Here is a 21,563-nt window from a genome sequence, read left to right as displayed (position 1 = left end):
TTAGTGTGTCAGAATTTAGAGGAAAATCTAGATAAGTGCACTAATTGTCTAAAATGAGATTTGGCCAGAAGTAAAGGGCTAAAGTCGTCAATGGAAGCCAGGTATCAGCTGCTATGCAAGCTGTAATTAGCACAAGAAGTTGTTTCATCTGCCACAAGGATATTACTAGGAGAGGGAGAAGGTAGATCTGCCAAATGAACACCTGTACCCTTTTCCTGCACAGCTTGCCTGTTATTGTAGGCTAAGGTGAGGCAGCTGCCTTAGACAACACAGAAGGAAGTATTGAGTAGACATGTCAAATAATGATCATGCATCTGAAATGTAACCTCTTGATCTTCTGTCTGTTCAGCTTAGCATGTATTAATGTATGAGCACTCAGGATAGAATTCTCTTTGAAGGAAGGCAGTTGGATATGCTTTTAATGAAAGGGTAGCTAAGCTGTGGTCTCCAGATGTTATTAGACTGCAGCTCCCATGATCCCTGACCATTGGCCATATCAGTGGGGGCTGGTGGGATTTATAGGGACCAAGCAACATCATGAGGACCATAGCTTGGCCCAGCCATATAATGACTGGGGAAAAAACAAGGCCACTCTTGAGAGACAAATGACAAAAATGTATACCTGTATACCTAAAGGGACGTGGGTGGCGCTGTGGGTTAAATCACAGAGCCTAGGACTTGCCGATCAGAAGGTCGGCGGTTCAAATCTCCGCGACGGCGTGAGCTCCCATTGCTCGGTCCCTGCTCCTGCCAAACTAGCACTTCGAAAGCACGTGCAAGTAGATAAATAGGTACCGCTCCAGCAGGAAGGTAAACGGCGTTTCCGTGCGCTGCTCTGGTTCGCCAGAAACGGCTTAGTCATGCTGGCCACATGACCCGGAAGCTGTACACCGGCTCCCTCGGCCAATAAAGCGAGATGAGCGCCGCAACCCCAGAGTCGGTCATGACTGGACCTAATGGTCAGGGGTCCCTTTGCCCTTATACCTAAAGGAGCATCTCTATCTCCATCGTCCAGCTTGGACATTGAGGTCCAGCTCCGAGGGCCTTTTGACAGTTCCTTCACTGCAAGATGTGAAGCTACAAGGAACCATACAGAGGGCTTTCTCAGTAGTGGCAGCTGCCCTTTGGAATGCCCTCCCATCAGATGTCAAACAGATAAAAAACTATTTGACTTTTAAGTAAACATGCATACGAATGCCGCCCTGTTCAGTTAAGGTTTCAGTGGTTGATGTTTTACTGTGCTTTTAATATTTTGTTGGGAGCCACCCAAAACTCAGTTAGATGGCATATAAATAATAATTTTTTAAAATTATAAATGAAGGATACATGTAAAATTGAGGAACATTCAGCAACTCTGCCTAGCTTGAGTAAAAACAAACTGGAAGTTAAACATTTATGTGGATCTTTTCTTTCTTGTAAGGCTCCTTTTTTCAAAACTCTCTCAGAAAATCTCTTTGTTCCTCTCACTCTTTTTTTAAACTTTTGTACTGTGGCATAACACTTCTGTGACACAGAAGCTAGATCTATCAGTATGTAACCAAATGCATCACCTACATAATTTGATTTTGATTTTGTTTATTTTTTTGCTGACATTTAATACTGATGTTTAATTTTAGCTCTCTTAAAGTTCCCAGCAAGGCAAATAAAGTGATACACTTAATGCCTTAGCTAACTTTGATTCTATAGCAGTCAAAAAAACACTTGCTGGATTAGTAATTTAGGATAACACTTTATGTACCTGATGAAGTCGACAGAAGTTTATGAAATCTTAAATTATTATACAGTACAGCTGTCACATCTTCAAGGTGTGTTCATTTTTCTGCAGAAGACTTAAAGCAACTACCCATCTGGAAATTGTATCTCAGCAATTCCTTTCATTAAACCAATATGTCTGCCAAAAAAAAAACTTCCTTTGCTAAATCTTTATATTAGTTATCATGCAGTATTTTATACTGGTGGGTTATGTACTATACTTATTTATCTTATCTAAATGGAAAGTTGAATTGTTCTCCTGAAGGCAACCTATCCCATGACTAAACTGGGAAGGGAAAGTGAATGTAGGCCTGTCCTAGCTGTTGTTCTACTTTCAGTGGACCTTGGATTTTTCATAGGGCCAGTAGATGTGGTGGCTTCAAGTAGTACAAAGGACTTGTGTTTTGAGAAACAAATTTTAATATGCTTAGTTATTTTGTTTAGCAGCCATTTTAAATGCATGTATACTCTTCTTCCAATGTGCTGAGGCAGCATACATGAGTCTTTGTACCGCTTTCCAGACAACCTTGTGAGGTCGTCACATTCCCAAGGATGCTCAATTAAATTCACAAGGGCTCAAAAGTACTACTGAGATTTGCTTTCACATCTTAGTTGAAACACAAGCTGGCCCATTGTGAAATGTGTAGGTATCTGGAGACAGGATTCTTAAACTCAAACTCTCAAAAGACATAACGAAGTACACAAATTAAATTGAATTTTTTGTAAACTGCCATAATTTTATTCTGGCAATATTCTGTGTTACAGAATTTTGGTTTGGGGGGGGGGGTTAACAGGAATGCGCACACACACGGGCACATTTTTCACCCACAGTTGTGTCCTTAGAAATAACCTGCCATCTTCACCCCCCAAGGAACAACCAATCATCTGGGTGTTCCATTCTGATCCAAGTGTTTACATGCACTTTGGTGCAGATAGGTGCTGCCATTAGAACAGACATAGGGAAACGTGGCCCTCCAGATGTTTTGGGACTACAACTCCCATGATCCCTAGCTAACAGGACCAGTGGTCAGGGATGATGGGAACTGTAGTCCCAAAACATCTGGAGGGCCAAGTTTGCCTATGCCTGCATTAGACAGAGACGCCCTGTTACATACAGTCTTGTATCCACAAAGTTCTAAATACAAGATGTTTTCTGCAGATTAGGGGCCCAGTGTGTTGCTCACCGCAGAGTTGGAAGTTCTGGCTTGCGATTAACTATTTTTACTTATTTAATTAATTTAACAAACCGTGTATGCCAGTTTACAAAAAATATTAAAATTATCAATAATAGGAGTTAAAAACAAGTAATTGAAAACAGCTTAAAAAAACCAATTAAAATTGACACTAAACGAAAACTCTACCTTCCTATATGTGCCCCATTTGTTCAGCCTGCAAAATTGCTTCTTCCTCCAAACTGAACAAGTCATCGTATTCATGCCCTTTAAATCCCAAAGAGACTTGCACAGAGGTGAATAAGATTGCAGTCCTCCTGCACAGTGTTTTGCTCCTCTTCCCCACCCTCCCCCACCCTGGTTCCCCCCATGTGTACCACAAATGGAGACGTTCGTTGCTGGTGTATTTTACACGCTTTTAAAGTGGTTACTTTAAGCCTTACGAAACAGCGGCAAGGATCTGACCTCGGAGTGTATGGAGAGATCATTCAGAGTTCAAAGCTGTTAGTTCATCCATAATTCAGTTGGTATGATCAGAGGGTTGGTAACTTAGGTGGTATTTAAAACATGATCCTCTTGAGTCTGGAGGCAGAGTTGTTACTGGCTTTAGCATGCTAGGAGGTGGAGTTGAAGATACTGTTGTGGCTTTGATGCTAATTACTTACAGGCTTCATTTTTAATAGCAACATGAGAAACTCATATGTATATATGTGTCTAACTATCATCTATCTACAGTGAGGGAATAAAGTATTTGATCCCCTGCTAAATTTGCCTGTTTGCCCTCTGGCGAAGAAATAGCCAGTCCATAATTTTAATGGTAGGTTTATTGTAGCTGTGAGAAACAGAATAACAACAGGAAAATCCCCAGAAGACAAAAGTCAGACTGATGTGCATTATAATGAGTGAAATAAGTATTTGATCCCCTATCAACGGGCAAATTTAGCAGGGGATCACATACTTTCCCCCTCTATCTATCTATCTATCTATCTGATGCATAAAACACAGGTGTGTGGTTTATGAATTGCCATTTTTGCCTATGCGTTGTACATTTTCCAGAATTTTTAGAGTGTACCTGATATGTTCCTGGTATACTTACAGGAAAGAGCTTTCTGACACGGCAAAAAACTGCAAAAGAGCTTGCTCCATTATGCTTTCTGCTTTAGAATGATTGGGTCTAAGGCTGTCAGTCCCTCCTGCTGAGTTGCCTCCTCTCCCTCCCGCAACCTGTCCTTTCTCTCTTGCATTTTAATCCTACCATAATTTGAGCTGTCGATCCAAACGTCACAGCTCAGTTTCATTGCCAGAAAACTTGCAACGGGTTGCTGCTTTTGTCTTCTTTGGCAAGCATACCTTCTACATTTTGTTCAGCCTTGATTATACAAAATGGAATTTAATGGATTGGCTTGGAAACCTGAAGAAGTAGAGGTCACATAGCCTTCGAAAAGAAAAGAAAAAATAAGTTGGATAGGAAACTCTTCTTGATTTTTATTACTTGGCTCTATGCTTTTCTAATTATTGTCTTACAGCTTAGTAAAATCCTGAAGTGCAATTGAAGCTTCTAGGAATAATTATTATATAAAAATGAAACAACTGTTTAAACCAACATGCTTTTCAAAGAAAAGACTTTCTCCCCCTCTTCTTGTTGCTACTTTATGCATTGTGATGTCAAATGACTGGAAAAGGTTTACCAGCTAATGAGTCTTAATAGTACCAAACATCGACTTATCAGTTCTTCACATCGTTACAAGACGCTCATTAAATTAATCTGCATCATTACGTAGGTAGTTGAGAAACAGCACCATGATCCCCTATTGCTGTTGCAATAACAATACTCGGTGGATAATGCTGTGGCCCTATTAAATAATACAACAAAGGGTCTGAAACATGTCACGTAAGACCCAAAGTAACATGAGCAGCCTTAAGTAGCAAATCTGCAAGTAGCTTCTCCTCCTTCAATTAGAGAGCAGAAGCAAAACCCTGTAAATGAATAAACGTGGCAAAATGCAAACCTGTTCACAAATTTCTTCTTTGGTTTTCTCCTTTTTTATGCACACCTGCAGTGCAAAAGCCCTCGAGTGTGACTAGTTTGGGTATAAGAAGCCTTGAAACCTAAGTACAGTGGTGCCCCGCAAGACGAATGCCTCGCAAGACGGAAAACCCGCAAGACGAAAGGGTTTTCCGTTTGCAGAGGCGCTTCGCAAGACGAATTTCCCTATGGGCTTGCTTCGCAAGACGAAAATTGACGAAATTTTTTGAGGGTTTTTTTCCGCTCCAAAACCCCTTTTTCTGAAGCGCTAAGCTGCTAAAAGGCTTTTAGCAGCAAAACCGCTAATCCCTTAAGCCTTAAAAAGCCGTTTTTAGCCCTTAAACTGTCAATAGCGCTAATAGCGCTAATCCGCTAATGGGCTTGCTTCGCAAGGCGAAAAAACCGCAAGACAAAAAGACTCGCGGAACGGATTCTTTTCGTCTTGCGAGGCACCACTGTACTTATCAAATCTTCGTTTTTTCTTAAGGCAGCCTTCTTCTATTTCTCACTTGGGTACAATATAAACCATGTTTTTGTATTGGTGTCCACATAACAAACACATTTTAACGTGCTGGTACCGTATTTTTTTGCTCTATAAGACTCACTTTTCCCCTCCTAAAAAGTAAGGGAAAATGTGTGTGCATCTTATGGAACGAATGCAGGCTGCGCAGGTATCCCAGAAGCCAGAACAGCAAGAGGGATTGCTGCTTTCACTGTGCAGCAATCCCTCTTGCTGTTCTGGCTTCTGAGATTCAGAATATTTTTCTTCTTGTTTTCCTCCTGCAAAAACTAGGTGCGTCTTGTGGTCTGGTGCATCTTATAGAGTGAAAAATACGGCATTTCTCCTTTTTCTCAACAGCAGGGGGAAAGACTGGGTATAAATAAATATATAATAAGAATTCAGTATGTTTTTAACTTTGTCAACATATTCTGACTATATTGTTCTGGAATTAGACATTATCTGAATGTTATCCCTGAATGGATCTCTTTACATGGACTGCATTCACACATCCAAGCCGCTCATAAACAATGGTTTACCGTACACAAACGAATTCTGATCATCCTGAAAGAAAGCAAACCACAAATCCTAGCTTAATGTTATGCCTGGTTCATCTCTAGGATCATGGTTTGCTTTGCTGACAACAAATCACAATATGTATCCTGGATTTGTTTCTGGTTTACTGATCACGGTTTGTTGGAGCAATCTCTGGTTTGGACGCAATGCTAAGCCAGGGTTGTGGTTTCTTTCCTCCCATTGTGAGCAGGAGGAATGAAGTGAATGCCATTCAGTTTTTCATGGAAAGACATTGTTTATATCTTACTATGATGTGGGAATGTGGCCATTGTGGTAGAGTAGAGTAGAGGGAAGAAGGGACTCGGGTGGCGCTGTGGGTTAAACCACAGAGCCTAGGGCTTGCCGATCAGAAGATCGGCGGTTCAAATCCCCACGACAGGGTGAGCTCCCGTTGCTCGGTCCCTGCTCCTGCCAACCTAGCAGTTTGAAAGCACGTCAAAGTGCAAGTAGATAAATAGGTACCGCTCTGGCGGGAAGGTAAACTGTGTTTCCGTGCGCTGCTCTGGTTCACCAGAGGTGGCTTAATCATGCTGGTCACATGACCCGGAAGCTGTCTGCAGACAAACGCCTGCTCCTTGGCCTACAGAGCGAAATGAGCACTGCAACCCCAGAGTCGTCTGCAACTGGACCTAATGGTCAGGGGTACTTTTATCTTTACCTTTAGAGTAGAGGGAAAGTGTTTTGTATTGGGTGGAAGCAGAGACAAAACAAAACAGGGAAGTGCTTAATTGTTTGTAAGGGAGCCAAGTCTAGTAGGTAGCAATGGTGTAAATCCGCCCAACAATCCTTTGCATAAAAGACGCAACACCTGCATTCTCAGAAGCAAATATAAACAGTGGTGAAGAGAAATACATGGCTTAGCTAAAAATAAACAAAAAGGAAACAGAAATCTATGCTTTAATTTTCCACACACAAGCTGTTCAAACAGCCAGGCATTTTTGCTAGTATGCAGAGTATGTCAACAGAAATGGCCTTGTTTTTGCATGGCTAAAACTTGGCAATAGATTTAGTGGAATGCGTAAAACAATTAACACTAAAACGTTTCTAACCAAATATCCTTAAGCAGCAACGGCAATGTGGAAAGGAAGCCCCCCAAAATATGGGCAAGTACGTCTTAACCTGAGAATCACAGGTAAGTATTCTAAGTTAATGAAACTCAGCTTGGTGGAAGAAAGTTACACAATCAACTGCCATCTTTTCTTAAGCTCCATTATGGCCGTTTTGTGTCAACGACAACTTTTCTGTTGGATCTCTTCAAGCAATACCTTCCCTTCCTATTTCTTCCAAATTCTTCTTAAAATTTATCCTTAACATAACGAAATACATGGTAAATTAAGAGGGCTTCCTCTCTGGAAGGCAGGAAGAATGAATATCTGTGACATAATTCTTCTGAAACCTGTGCTAAAAGATATTGGAACAGAAGACTGGCCATATATATTTCATGTCGCCCAAGATTAAAACTACCCTGATCCACTCCTGTAAATTGAAATGGCTGCAGTTGATGTTTAAGGTTGATTTTAAAATGTGGTTTTGGCGGCACAGACATCTGCGAGATAAATTTTGCAACTGGCAGGGCGAATGCTATGCATTTCATGGTGGAAGAAAGTAGCTCCTCTTTCCTTCCTCAAAAAATTTATGTTCTCTACAGCTTCAAGCCATATAGAGTGCTGTAAACTCTGGTGTAGTCTTTATTCTCATCGGAACCCCAGCCAGAATTATCCACTGAATAAAAAAAAAAAATGAATTAAAAGATAATAAATTGCAAGAGGGTTTGGGCAACAAACAGATAAAGCAGTCTTTCTTCTCTGAGACTTCAATTTTTGAGAGCAGCCTAGGGCAGTGAGTGAAATTGGTTTATTAGTTTCACTTTGGTCACTGGCTAACATCATTCCACATCCCAAAAATGCCACATTTAATTCTGCCTGATTTGGAATAATTGACCGATCAGGAGCAAGACCCATGAAGTGAGCTTTAAATTACATTGTACCCCTAAGGGAGTTGATTGGTTGCGAGAAATGCTCATGTAGGTAAAGTTATATTAACACCATTCTCTGCATTACATTTTTGCCTGCCAAAGATGGCATGCCATTTTCACGTAGAACTTTGCACGTCAAAATTAGGTAACATATAATTTGTGTGTTGCCGCCACTTGAGTTAATTTGGAAGTCAATAAGTAATGTATACAGTACATCAAATTCATCTGTGGGCATTCAGCTCGTTTGCTGTTACTCTGCACACATTTCTCTTCATTGTGTGTCATTGTTTGTTGCCAAATGCACTTTTTAAAATTACCAATTTAGGTGTAACAATAATGCATTTTCCGGGAAAAAGCAATTCCAAAGAACAGCTGCTGCTGCTGGTATGCTTTGCTTTCCCATCTTTCTCGCTGGTGTTTTTAGTAGTATTCTTCAGCGTGGAGAGGGAAATCCCTGCTTCTTTAATAAATATACAAGGCAGAAAGTGGGTGCAATTTTGCAAAATGTAGACAGCTGGCATGCATGATACGTGATGCGTGATAGAATGATGGGTGAAGTTAGTGAAAGACAGTTGGAGAGTAAGAGAGTTGGATAGTGAGCAAGAATGAGATGAGGGAGAGAATGGAAGCATAGGTTAAAAGGGTTAAAGGTAAAGGGGTAAAGGGACCCCTGACCATTAGGTCCAGTCGCGGACAACTCTGGGGTTGCGGCGCTCATCTCGCTTTATTGGCTGAGGGAGCCGGTGTACAGCTTCCGGGTCATGTAGTCAGCATGATTAAGCTGCTTCTGGCGAACTAGAGCAGCGGACGGGAACGCCATTTACCTTCCCACTGGAGCGGTACCTATTTATCTACTTGCACGTTGATGTGCTTTTGAACTGCTAGGTTGGCAGGAGCAGGGACCAAGCAACGGGCGCTCACCCCATTGCAGGGGTTCGAACCGCCAACCTTCTGATTGGCAAGTCCTAGGCTCTGTGGTTTAGCCCTCCGCGCCACCCGTGTCCCTTAATTAAAAGGGTTAGGATAGCTTTAACATCAATCTGGGATGTTGGAAGCTTTTTTTCCTATTCTGTACTTAATTTTGATATGTTCTCTAAATGAATTTATGCTCATTGTTAACTACCTGTGTTCCCATAAGTATATCCCATTCCACATGTTTTGCATAGACAAACAAGCAAGCAAACAAGGGAAGAATTCTTGTTCTCTTAACTCAGTAGGTTAGATAGCTGCAGTGTATTATGAGTTTGTCTGAATGGAAGTCTGGATTCCATGGACCTGATGAGTGACCTCCAGCTAGTTCCTTGAAGGGGATCCCTTGAATATCACACATGGGCTCAATGTGGGCATCAAACCAAACCAAGAGTTGTAGTAGTCATAGAGACTAGAATCCAACCATGGCTTGAGCTTCCAAATGTGTATCATGTAAACCATAGATTAGTGCTGCTTTTCTTTCATTTTGCATCTTCTCTGCATTGTAAGTTCACTCCTTGGTGCTGCAACCTCTGGAGATGGAATGAGGACCATAATTGGTTCGTAAGTCTTTTCGAATCCTAGTTAAACTTCTTTTAAGGAAAACATGGTTTGAAATGATACCGGAAATGATGCCTAGTAGTTTGGATGATGCAGTGTTTTTGGATTCCTATAGACATTAAGACTTCTACCTTAGTGCACTGATACCTGGGGTTACATACGCTTCAGGTTACATACGCTTCAGGTTACAGACTCTGCTAACCCAGAAATAGTACCTCGGGTTAAGAACTTTGCTTCAGGATAAGAACAGAAATCGTGCCCCGGTGGCACGGCAGCAGCGAGAGGCCCCATTAGCTAAAGTGGTGCTTCAGGTTAAGAACAGTTTCAGGTTAAGAACGGACCTCTGGAACGAATTAATTACTTAACCCGAGGTACCACTGTACAGTGAGTTGGGTGACCTCTAAGCCTTTTCTTATCCCACACATCTGTCCTTGAATTATAAGTGTGTGGCTAGATGTCGCAAGACAGTGGACAAAATTTATATTGCTAACAATGACTCCAATGGCTGTGGGTTAGCATCAATTTGTGTTGAAGATGGCGATGCTTTTTAAAGGCTTTAATGATGTAGGACCTGGGTATTTCTCCTGTAATGAACCTCCTGAATGCCTAAGGTCATCAGGGAAGGCACCTGCTCATTCAGAAGTAAAAAATATGGTGAAAAGGAGAAGAGACTTTTCAGTGGCAGCAGAGTATGTTGTGGAACCCCCTCCCTCAAGAGGACCACCAGGTTGGAGGACTTGTAGCATATTGATGGAAAAAACATTCCTCTTTTAGAGGTGTAGCATTGTGTACAGGCAGGGCCCCTGTGACCATATCTGCAACAGTAGAAGAACTAAGGGATGTGCTAAAGTCAGTGCAAGGCTGCAAATTGCAGAATGTATTGGGTTTTGTAAAACAAAACAAAACACAACTTTAATTTTGGTTTCATAATGTTAACAATGACATCCATATGTTCTTATGGTGTGACATAAATAAACTCCCAAGGCATGACATGTTTTGAGATCTTAGTACAGAAAGATAGTTAACATGAGCTTACCTCTTTTCTTTTTTTTTCTTCCAGGTAAGTAGGAAATAAATCATAAAGACCAGAGTACCATTTTGGTCATTTTGTGTTGTTTCCAGCAGCTTCATGCTGCTTTTCTCAGTCGGATACAGATTTTAATTGACTTAAACTCATTCAGGATAAATAACAATATTATTAACAATAATAACAAACAATAACAAATAACACGAGTTTCTGGGTTGTAATATTTCAGGCGCCCAAATTAAGTTTGGGGAATCATAAGCATTCTGAGTATCTTGAAATCCAGTGCGAGTAGATGAAAGCAGATGGTTACATGTGTCTGGCAGCTGGTACTTGTGACTTCATAGATAATGTTATGGAGACCTAAGATACCCAGGGTTCTAAAAGATTAGTATCGTGTTACTTTTAAATAGTGCATATGCTAGTAAATATTTCAAATGGAAGACTTAAGTGGGTTGACCTATTTAGCATAAAAGACCTAATGTAGCAGGCATGTCTGATTGCTTTTCAGCAAACGGTGGAGGAATGCTTTGGAGTCAGATGAGAAATGCTTAATTTTGCAATTGGGGATGGTGATATTAATTCATTAGTGTATTTGGCAATGACCCTGATGTTCTTCAGGCATTGTCTTTCAGGTCAAAACAAAAATAGCTAGGAGGTGAAATCAATACTATTTTCCCCCTTCCATATTTGACTTAAAATAAGAGGGTAGTAAGATCAATAAAAAGGTAATGATCTGTGGTTGAATATGTACAGTTAACAGCCAACTGCACACTGACACAGACCAGGAATAAAACTGATGACTGTAGATGTTAAAACTACAAGCATCAATCTGATAACCGAAAAACAATTCTGCTTGTTCATTCAGTTGTATGTATGAATTATTGAGATTGCCTGGCTATTATCATTGAATATCCCCTAAAGCCCAAACTTTTATTTTTAATGTTTCATTTATTCCCCTGGCTTCTCCATAGATTAGGCTTTCAAAGAGTAGACTGATACTCTCCTTTTCCAGTTAATAACGGCTGGTAGAATATAATGGACTCCAGAAACCCCACACTACATGCGATACTGTTTGGGGTTGGGCGGGGAGAGTGGACTGGCAGTTTAATTCCATGGTACTAAAAGGGTGTGTTTTGCAACTTGTTTGTAAACAGAACAGTTGGATATGGCCATTGTCTGTGTGTGTTTTTTACCAGGCGGAGCTTAATAGGCATGTGAACTTGCTTTCTCATGGTACCAGAACCAAGTGTCATGCCGTAAAATTAATTAGAAGGCACATTTTGGACAAACAAAGATATGTTTTAATATAACATATTATTACAGAGCTTAATTCATTATTATAAAATTATCTGCCACAATATGTGGTGATGCTTTCTAAAGGAGCTTATATGAATCTGTTGACGTTTCCAAATTAGCTTAAATAAATCAATGGGACAGATATTTAACAGAAGCCATTATCCAAGGTGGCTAATTTAACTTCCATTCTCAGAAGCAGGGTATCTCTATAAACCAGTTGTTGTTGTGACACAAACAACTGGCACGGTACTGCTTTCACTTTCAGCTTGTGGATTTCCTGTAACATTCTGGCTGACCACTGTGGGGATAGATTTGTTTATTTATTTAAATATTTGTAGACCACAATTTGATCTAATATACAGTGGTACCTCGGGTTACAGACACTTCAGGTTACAGACTCCGCTAACCCGGAAGTAGTACCTCAGGTTAAGAACTTTACCTCAGGATGAGAACAGAAATCGTGCAGCGGCGGCGGGAGGCCCCATTAGCTAAAGTAGTACCTCAGGTTAAGAACGGACTTCTGGAACGAATTTAGTTCTTAACTAGAGGTACCACTGTATGGCAAGGCGATACATGATGGTGGGCTACATCAACCTTTGGATTTGGTCCAGTAGATCTGTCCTTGTATTTTTACTCAGTGAGGAAAGGCTATACATACTTGTTCCTTTTTTCGGTATGTATGAATGAATGCCTAGGAGAAACTGAAGTGATACAGGCTTACTATTTTGAAGTGAGAAGGAAAGCGGATGAGAGCCAGTTCTCAGGAAAAGTTATGAAATAAAGGAAAGCAACATCCAGAATGTGTGTGGTTTTGACTGAACTAGTAGAAGTGTCCACTGTGTAGCTGAGTTATATGACATATGGCCAATGGCAGGAAAGGCTTAATATATCAAATCAATAGAGCAAAAATGTTTTAATTCAGCATATTTTAGGGTATGAAGAGATTCTGATGGATTTTTTCCTGGCTACCTATTTGGGATGGATACTGCAACATATGGATTAATTTGTTTTAACAGGACACTGCCCGGGTAGATTTACTGCTCCCATGAGCAGTTCCTTTCATCTTGAGTACAGTGTTGCCTCAATCTGACACATAGAAATCCCCAGCTCCTGAGTGTAACTCATTCTCTTTAAAGGCCTCTGTAAACGCCAGCCTAGGCCTTGGCATGTTGCCAAAATAAACCCTCCGGTCTGAGGCAATGCCAGCTGTCAAGAGAGGCAGAGAGAATTGGGAGGGCCCATCCTCATTAGCCCTTCATTATTTTTTTAGACAATTCCACATAATTGCCCTGATTTGAGTCATACCTTCAAAATATTGAGTCTGCTAGCTACATGAAACAATCTCAGAAGCTTTTGTCTTACTAATATGGATGGGTCAGTAAAAGGAAAGACCGTTCAAGAAAAAGTGGTTTCAGGATTCTGTTTCCCGTGATGGTTATGTTGACTACACAACCTTCTGCAAGTTCGGAGAATGCACAGTGGGTGCCAGTACAGTACTTGAACTGCTGTACTCTGTAGTTTGGTTCCTCCATTTCTTTCTGCTTCATTTTGCATATTTCAAAGGCAACCAAGTGAAAGGTGGTGGGGAATAATAAATATTGCAAGCATGTTCCCAGTGTATACACGGTACCTAAAAAGCAGAGACATCACCTTGCCAACAAAGGTCCATATAGTTAAAGCTATGGTTTTCCCAGTAGTGATGTATGGAAGTGAGAGCTGGACCATAAAGAAGGCTGATCACCGAAGAATTGATGCTTTTGAATTATGGTGCTGGAGGAGACTCTTGAGAGTCCCATGGACTGCAAGATGATCAAACCTCTCCATTCTGAAGGAAATCAGTCCTGAGTGTTCACTGGAAGGACAGATCGTGAAGCTGAGGCTCCAATACTTTGGCCACCTCATGAGAAGAGAAGACTCCCTGGAAAAAGACCCTGATGTTGGGAAAGATGGAGGGCACAAGGAGAAGGGGATGACAGAGGACGAGATGGTTGGACAGTGTTCTTGAAGCTACCAGCATGAGTTGGACCAAACTGCAGGAGGCAGTGGAAGACAGAAGTGCCTGGCGTGCTCTGGTTCATGGGGTCACAAAGAGTTGGACAGGACTAAACGACTAAACAACAACAACACGAGAGGGTAGGGATGCAGGAGGGATCCAGAGGTTTAAGCAAGTTTATAGTGTTGGTCGGCCTGGTTCTGTTTACCAAGGCTTGTGTGTAGGAAAAGCCTGTGTGAGATGGATGGGTGAAAGGCAGGCTTAAGGTGGGTGTAGGAGCGATGCAGGGTGGCATCAAAGTAAAGGCACATGTTAGTTGATATCTGTTGGACCTAAAAGGTCCTAGAGCAGGCATAGGCAAACTCGGCCCTCCAGATGTTTTGGGACTACAACTCCCATCATCCCTGACCACTGGTCTTGTTAGGTAGGGATGATGGGAGTTGTAGTCCCAAAACATCTGGAGGGCCGAGTTTGCCTATACCTGTCCTAGAGGAAAGTAACCTAGAGAGCCTCTGCAGTGTCATGCTTGAAGTGTTGGACTAGTAAAGGGGAGGTGCAGGTTCACATCTCAAATCAGCTATGAGTATCTCAGCCCAACCTACCTCATAGGATTGTAGCAAGAGTACAATGGGAGAAAGGGAGAAGTATGTGGGCTCCTTGGGAGGAAAGGCAGGGTCTAAATGTAATTAATTAGGATAAGCAGTAAGAACATAAGAAAAGCTCTACTCTGCCAAACAAAGGTGGACTTCCTATAGTGAGTTGGTAGCCATTGAGAAACTCTCCAGTGATCATCATCACATCACAGTTGTTGCTTTAAGGGTTTTTTTTCTTACAGTCAAGCAGTATATGAAATTTTGTGAAATAAATAAATAAATAAATATATTATGGTAGCTTATTCTGTCGCTAAGCTCTGTGCTGTGTGTAGAAATGATTCCTTTTGTCTGTGCTGGCTCTTCTACCAATCAATTTCACTGAATGATCCTGAGCTTTCGTATTACGAGTGGGATAAAAACCACTCTGTATCGAGTTTTTTTTCAACACCATGAACAACAGGATAAATCTCCATGTCTCTCATTTCTTCTCTTCCTTTCCCCAAATTATTTCTTTCTGACAGTCCCAGATGTTTAAATTTTTTCTCGTAGTGAAGGTGCTCTCTTGATCATGGTGGTCACCCTTTTCTTCATCTTTTCCAACTTAAAATAGCCCTTTTTGAGATGCTGAGAACAGAAATATGTAATATTCCAAGTGTGACTGTACTTTATATTAGTATAGACCTGAAAATTTTAGACGGAATTTTTTATTTCCCCCAGAATATATATATAGAGAGAGAGAGAGAGGATAATAATACTACAAAAAACTGTGTTTTCAGTTTTGTAGAATTACTTCCAAAAATAACTTGAACAAATGACACTCTCTAAGAGAAAATTTGTTCTCTTTTTCAGCTATAAAAGCTCCAAATACAGTTTAGTCCTGCATACGAAGAGGCTGCTATCTTCTTTATATTCCATTGATGACAATCTTTAAGGTTGTTACAAATCCAAGAACTTTTTCTCAGTCTCACCTGTGTTCTAGGCAAGGAGCACACCAGGACACAGCTCTACAGCTTTGGGATTTTATACATGACACAAGGACATTCATGCTTGGCTTATGGTGGGAAATGTAGTATTAGCCTCTTTTTGTTAGTAAGCCATTACATTGTTGTTTTTCTGCAATATGGTTTCCTTTGATTCCCCCATTGTTCTTTGTAGTATACCACAGCCACATCAGATCTCTGCATGTTTATTCACGAGCAAGTCCCATTGTGTTTTAATAGGGGCTCACTCCCTAGTAATTTATTTTACAATTGTTGTGTAAGAATCCAAACATCTCACTCACATGGACAGCTCAGCTTACTATTACATTTATTCAGTAAAACGTGTTCAGCTATTTCAGAATCCCATCATTGTACTAGTGACATCCATGCCATTTACCCAATCCACCAAGTGCTCCATAGAGACAAGCTCTATTTAGCATTAATAGATATTACCATTGTGCAGCAGCCAAGGATTAGTGCTTTTAGTCCATTAAAAATGTTCCAGTAAGAACCTTATGAAAAACAAATGTGATGTAATAAAGTTAGAACTATGTTACAGATCAATCTAGGAGAAATGATTCTCTGGCTTAGAAAATAAGTTCCTAATAGTAATGAGGAGTCTACATAAAAATTCTTTTTTCAACGTCTGGAGTACAAAAGACATGGAAAGGCCAACGATTGCAACATAACTAACTTTGTTGTGGTTTAGCACAAAGTTCTGATTTTCATAGCACATAAAATAATGCTTGGTAAAGATCATTATTTTGCTTGTTCATGTAAAATCCATACCTCAACACACAGACCAGGCTGGTTAACATGTAACAATAAGCCAAGCAATGGTTTAGTATGGACATACAATGGTAAAGATGCTCTATGCTCCTCTCACAATCATCCTCTGCTGCTGTACTCTGAACAGAGCCATGGTTTGTCTTAGCAGGCCATCCAAACTTGGGTTCATGGTTTGTCTCACACCAGGCAAACCACAATCTGTAACCTAAGCTTTTTTTCAGGTGTTTACATGTAAGTAACAATACAATTCATGCTTTGGGGTTATTCTTGTCATGCAAATTCATAAAGCCATTGAAGCGATGTACACAGCAAAAACAAAACACTGAAACACAAGTTCTAAGAACAATAAAATCAGTTCAGGAACTCCAAAATAATGAGACCATACATACAAACTCTAAAAGCAGGAGGGGGGGGATTCATCAAATATAAAATTAATTAATGTGCTTCAACCACCCAAGAATAAAAATATTATCATGTGTTTGTAAATATAGCACATTTTGTGTGACTGCCGTATCTTGGTCTTTAGTGTTGTCTATTTTAGGTTGTGCTGACATTCTCTGATAAAATTACATCTATTTACTTCTTGACATCTCTTTGAAGCGATACTGGCCTTAGTATGAAAATGTTTTTCATATTTATCAGACACATTACTTGGCGTTAGATCTAATTACAGGCATTCGCCCCCACCTCCCCTTTTGTGGAAATCTCCCTTAGAATATGAAACAAAGGCGGGCAGTTTGGAATGCCTGGCTTGAAAACTTTGAATGCAATGCAAGTGTTTTATCTGCAAATTTACAGTCCAATTTTTTCACCAGTCTCTACTCTCAAACTTCTAACAAAGAAGCTGCTTCCATAAAACTATTTGTGGTCATATGTATTTGTATTGTGTCCACATTTGTAAATAGAAACAGAAATCTAAATGTATTTTATTAGAGAAAAATTTAATTAAAGGGCTGGCATTTGTTTTTGAAGTCACTTAATGAAGCTGAATCCCTATTAGCCTGAGAAATATGATTCTTCAGCTCTGTATTGGCCGAAAGCCTATTTTTCTGTGCATTTATACCTCCAAAGATAGAAACTTTGGAAGCCCAGTGAAAAAGTACTTCAAGGGACAGGCAAATGATGGAGAAGTAAAACTTCTACAAAAAAGTAAGTTTGGAGGATTTAGTTTGAGGAAGATGAATGTGATAAAAGTTATTAACAAAATATTCAGGATTAAATATAATTTAATTTGGTAAAAAGATGTGCCATATTGCTTGAAAGGATTGCTTCTTATGTTGCCGTATCTCTGAATATAACTACAGCATCTGCTGTTACATTTTCTAGAGGGATAGAAGCTTGTTAGAATAAATACAAGGAAACGTTAACTTCCAACTGGAATTGGGCTGGGCCATATCTGCAATTCACACCTATAATAAAGATTTATGAATGTGTTCAGTTTTTCCTGGAAATAGGATAGAATGTCCCCTTTGTGCATTGGTCATGGATGCTGCAGTCACTGTGCAAATCACTGGACCTTTTGTGGGGCGTGGCAGAAAAGTATTCAAAGATATATGTGCTTTAGTGCTTTTCTTTAAAAAGAAAAACCACTTGATGGTGGGACAGAGGTTGTTGGAAAAGGTAGCTTTGTATCTGGTTTCTTCTGAAAAGGTTACATATTTGCTACACAAATTATTTGCTCCTGTTTGCCAAGGTGCAACAAACAACCATGTTTCAAAAATGGCCAGGCATGGACTGAAAGTACAGTGGTACCTCGTGTTACATACGCTTCAGGTTACAGCCTCCACTAACCCAGAAATAGTGCTTCAGGTTAATAATAATAATAATACATTTTATTTATATCCCGCCCTCCCCAGCTGAAGCCGGGCTCAGGGCGGCTAACAACAATAAAACAATAAGACCTTTGCTTCAGGATGAGAACAGAAATTGTGCTCCGGCGGCACAGCGGCAGCAGGAGGCCCCATTAGCTAAAGTGGTGCTTCAGGTTAAGAACAGTTTCAGGTTAAGTACGGACCTCCGGAACGAATTAAGTACTTAACTCGAGGTACCACTGTATGTTCCTTTTTTATCATCAGTTGTGTCATAGGTACAGCCAAACCTGACGTCTCGGCTGCCGGACGTTTTGGAAGTGAATGCTTCTGTTTTCGAACACACCTTGGAAGTTGAACAGCTTCTCAATTTCCCCCATTGAACTTGCTGACGTCCCTTAGATCCTCGGTTTTCGGACATTTTGGAAGTCGAACGGACTTCCTGAACGGATTACGTTTGAGAACTGAGGTGCCACTACAAAGTTAGGTGCCTTGATCTTGAAGCAGAGTAAAATGTCCATTCTGAATTCTGGAGGCATTCTTTTTGGGTTCCTCACGCAGCTCCCTTTACAAAATTGTGAAGAATAGATTTGTTGTGCCCCGCTCCAAAAAGCTGGGTGTGTGCCTGTCCTATTTTTGCTCTGGGAATAAGGGAAGAACACTCCTAGCTCTCTAAAAATGATACTTTTTGTGGAGGTACTTTATGCCTCTCTTGCACAAAGAACCAAGGCTGGGCTGTTGCATCACCTATGCCAACTTTTCCCAGCTTGGTGTTCGCTCTTAGATATTGGTGTACTCCAGTTCCCATTAACACTAGTCAGCATGACCAATAGTTGGGGATGGTGGCAGCTGCAGCCTATTGAAACTGGAATTAGCTTTCTTTCATTTCATTCGTTTAAAGCATGTAGAATTGGGGAGGGGGGGAGAATTTCCTGTTCTTTCTCCTTCTGCAGCCACCTGCACTCCCAAGACCTTCCCAGAGAGTCTTGGAGGGAAGCTCCTGAACAATATGGAATGGGATGGAGGAGGGTACTGTGGGCGGGATTTCTGAAAATCAGGCACATCACCTCCCACTGCTCTGATGTCTAAAACACAATCCTCATATTTCCACACACCCAGCATTCCTTTTTGTTTGATAATTGTCCTGATAATTGTGAGTATTCTTTGGAGAATTATTGTACTTCTTAAAAAAGAGCATTTGTGGCGATCACACAGGGTCCCCGGACGTTTGACAGTCTATTGATCCCTGTGCCACCACTGTGATTGCTTCCCCGCTGCCACCAACCCGTTTCTCTCGGGTACACACAGAGTCCAGACAGTTGTTAACATTAAATCAAATAAACAAGTTTATTTTATAAGCATTAACAAGTTTCAGATAACTTTTATTGTCAGTTTCTTAATCTTAGTTTCTTTACCGACCTATACCTTCCTAATAACTCCTAACTGATTATCCCAACTGTCTATCTGAATCCTCTTAGCAGATTCTCTCACTCTCTCACATCAAACTAGCCCAACCCACAGACTTAACCTCCCTCTGTCTTCTCTAACACCCCACTGACTTCTCTACCAACACTAACTCTAACTCTAACTCCTCCCCTTGGGTTCCCACTTGCCAATCACTTCACACTCATTTAACCCTTTCGTTATGACCCAGCATGATGTCACCTAGGAGGGCAAACGCCACAGCATGCTTCAGAAATAATAATAGAAATGGTTTGAGTTTTGTTTGTTTTTTAGTTGAGCTTCAAGGTTCTGTCTAATCTGTACTTTAACCTATAGGTATAGTGTCAGAATCAAAATGAATTGCTTAAAAAACAACTATTACAGACTCACAGTAGACAGTTATAACAGACAATATTTTAATACACTTACGGTCAGAATGAACATGGCTTGCATAATTTTTTGCCCCAGGAATGGAGACTGAGCTTTGGGAATGTTGTTGGAAGTAAAAGCATTACACTGGGTACATTTCAAGCAGGGAATTCTTAATCAAATTGTATCAGCTGAAGATGACGCAATATGCTCATAGAAAAAAGTGTGTCCTTAGGCATTTCGTTCATGGGCATTACTCTTTTAGATTAGGGGTGGCTAGCCTCTGGACCTCCAGATGTTCAGCTGCCATCATTCCTGACAACTGGCATGGACTGATGTGGGTAGGAGTTCAGCAACATCTGGTGTGCCAAAGGTTCTCCATCCCTGTTTTAGGTAAAGAAATATTTTACCATTATGGGAAATAAAATTTGTGGAAAATATAAGTATGCTTAGAAACCATGTATATGCCAGAAATATTCTTTTAGTGAGTAGTCCATTTTGGGCAGGTAACTTAAAGGTTTAATGTCTGAATGTATGTTGTTTTGATGATTATATAAATAAATTACTAAAACTACGTTTTTAATTTTTATACATAAAAATATACAAAAACCCCTTTATTTTCCCTATATTGGTGACACAGTTCCATGGATAATGAAATATATTTCCTTAATTCTGAAAAGTAATGATAAAAAAATCAGTATTCTTTCATTTTACAATTTGCTTGAAACTGAATTATAAACAGGGCCACAAAAAGATTTCTGTTTACCACTCTTTGGTGGGGAAAGTGTTGTTCTCATATTTAAATATAGAACATTCATCTGCTATTAGTAATCCATTCATTAGATCATAAAGTGAGCTTCATCTTTCCCAAACTACTTTTGTTTTTCTTGCGTTTGGGAGTGAAACAAATGAATTGCTGTTGTGAATCACATTCTGTGCATCACTCCTACACAATACTACTTTCCCCCCAACATCATACAAACATGTTTTCTATGTTGCAAGATCCAGACAGAGTATTTTTAGGAAGCTGTTAGAAATATAATCCTGCTGTCAAGAGCTAATCCCTCATTGAGAGTTCAAGTGGTAGATTACTTCAAGTGTGGTGTTTCATTGTCCATAAACTGTCATCTGATAACTCACTAGGTAGTTTGGGGAACCTCCTTGTAGGGTCAGAGAGACCATTCTCCCCACTACAGATTCATTCTGTTTTTTGTTCCCTTTGTTTTGGATTTTCCTTATTAGGACTTCCTGAAATGCAGTTTGAAGCCAGGCACACAACAGAATTCTTCGGTTCCTTTGTCATGCCCAACATGTTAAGACAAAGAAATGAGCGCGATGACTTAGCACTACTTGTTCCTTTCTCAAGACTTAGTTTAATAAAACCATTTTGTTTCCTGTCTTGGTTCTCAATAGGCAACCTCTGAAAATCCCTTTGAGAAGAGGCGGAAGCCTCCTTTGGCCGAGATGTCACGGCACCACAGCCGGTTTGAAAGAGATTATCGCACAGGATGGGACCGCCGGGAGTGGAGCACCAATGGGAACCACGTGAACAGCAGTAACTGCAACAGCACAGTGAACAGCAATAGCAACAATAGACCAGGGCTTCTGCCTGTGCCAATTGTACCCTCGCGACTGCATGCCCCAGCCACAGTTGCTTGTACCACAGTGAACAGTGATGTGATAACCACTCTTGTGGCCAACTCTTCTGCAGCTGCAACAACCAAAGTAAGAAGGG

The 21,563-nt window shown here is 40.5% G+C and overlaps 1 protein-coding gene across 2 annotated transcripts in view; it reads left to right on the top strand.

The window, feature by feature from the left end:
* Positions 1-21,563, top strand: part of KLHL29 (kelch like family member 29) — a 414,714-nt gene that overhangs the window by 118,134 nt on the left and 275,017 nt on the right. For both annotated transcript variants that reach the window (XM_083431604.1, XM_083431605.1), the window contains exon 3: positions 21,242-21,553. In XM_083431604.1, coding sequence (XP_083287730.1) covers positions 21,293-21,553 — 261 coding nt within the window. In that variant the 5' untranslated portion in view covers positions 21,242-21,292. The remainder of the gene's footprint in view (positions 1-21,241; positions 21,554-21,563) is intronic.

Source organism: Podarcis tiliguerta (assembly GCF_965153285.1).
Source record: "Podarcis tiliguerta genome assembly, chromosome: 3".
Classification (NCBI taxonomy): Eukaryota; Metazoa; Chordata; class Lepidosauria; order Squamata; family Lacertidae; genus Podarcis; species Podarcis tiliguerta.
The sequence above is the reverse complement of the archived record's forward strand: the minus strand, read 5'-3'. Positions and strand labels throughout refer to the sequence as shown.